Genomic DNA, 944 nt, shown 5'->3' on the forward strand with positions numbered 1-944 from the left:
TCGGCGTGTCGTCCCCAGCGGGATGATTGTGTGCGTGTGTGTGTGCGTGTGTGTGCGTGTGTGTGCGTGTGTGTGTGTGCGTGTGTGTGGGGGGGGGTATGTGTGGGGATGCTACTGTTTTAATTGTGATGGAGAATTTGAAACTTCCCGCGATCCGCCTGTGTGCTTATTAGTATGTTTCTGCATTTTGTGCGCAGCTGCTCATGTTGTTTTGCCGTGCAAAGTCTGTGCTCGTTGCGTCCCCTGCTAGCTGAATAACAGCGTGTGTGTGTGTATTTCCCCGCCCACCTCCCGCCCGATCCCCCCGCCGGTCTGAGCGAGCCTGGGCGAGGACTTACGTCAGCGTCTCGCCGTCGGCCGCCTCGCCGTCGGCCGCCTCGCCGTCGGCCGCCTCGCCGTCAGCCGCCTCGCCGTCGGCCGCCTCATCGTCGGCCGCCTCGCCGTCGGCATCTCGCCGTCGGCCGCCTCGCCGTCGGCCGCCTCGCCGTCCACGTCTCGTCGTCCGCGTCTCGTCGTCCGCGTCTCGCCGTCCCGTCTCGCCGTCGGCGTCTCGCCGTCGGGGTCTCCCCGTCGGCGTCTCGCCATCGGCATCTCGCCGTCAGCGTCTCGCCGTCGGCATGTCGTACGTCAGCGTCTCGCCGTCGGCCGCCTCGCCGTCGGCCGCCTCGCCGTCGGCCGCCTCGCCGTCAGCCGCCTCGCCGTCGGCCGCCTCATCGTCGGCCGCCTCGCCGTCGGCATCTCGCCGTCGGCCGCCTCGCCGTCGGCCGCCTCGCCGTCCACGTCTCGTCGTCCGCGTCTCGTCGTCCGCGTCTCGCCGTCCCGTCTCGCCGTCGGCGTCTCGCCGTCGGGGTCTCCCCGTCGGCGTCTCGCCATCGGCATCTCGCCGTCAGCGTCTCGCCGTCGGCATGTCGCCGTCGGCGTCTCGCCGTCGGCCGCCTCATCGT

The 944-nt window shown here is 69.8% G+C and overlaps 1 protein-coding gene across 1 annotated transcript in view; it reads left to right on the top strand.

The window, feature by feature from the left end:
- Positions 1-317: 317 nt before the first annotated feature.
- VOLCADRAFT_101256 (uncharacterized protein) overlaps positions 318-944 on the top strand; it is a gene marked incomplete at both ends in the record, with an annotated part of 3,781 nt that continues 3,154 nt past the window's right edge. Inside the window, one exon of the mRNA XM_002959692.1 lies at positions 318-942. Coding sequence (XP_002959738.1) covers positions 318-942 — 625 coding nt within the window. The remainder of the gene's footprint in view (positions 943-944) is intronic.

The sequence above is a fragment of the Volvox carteri genome, assembly GCF_000143455.1.
Source record: "Volvox carteri f. nagariensis unplaced genomic scaffold VOLCAscaffold_568, whole genome shotgun sequence".
NCBI classification, from domain to species: Eukaryota; Viridiplantae; Chlorophyta; class Chlorophyceae; order Chlamydomonadales; family Volvocaceae; genus Volvox; species Volvox carteri.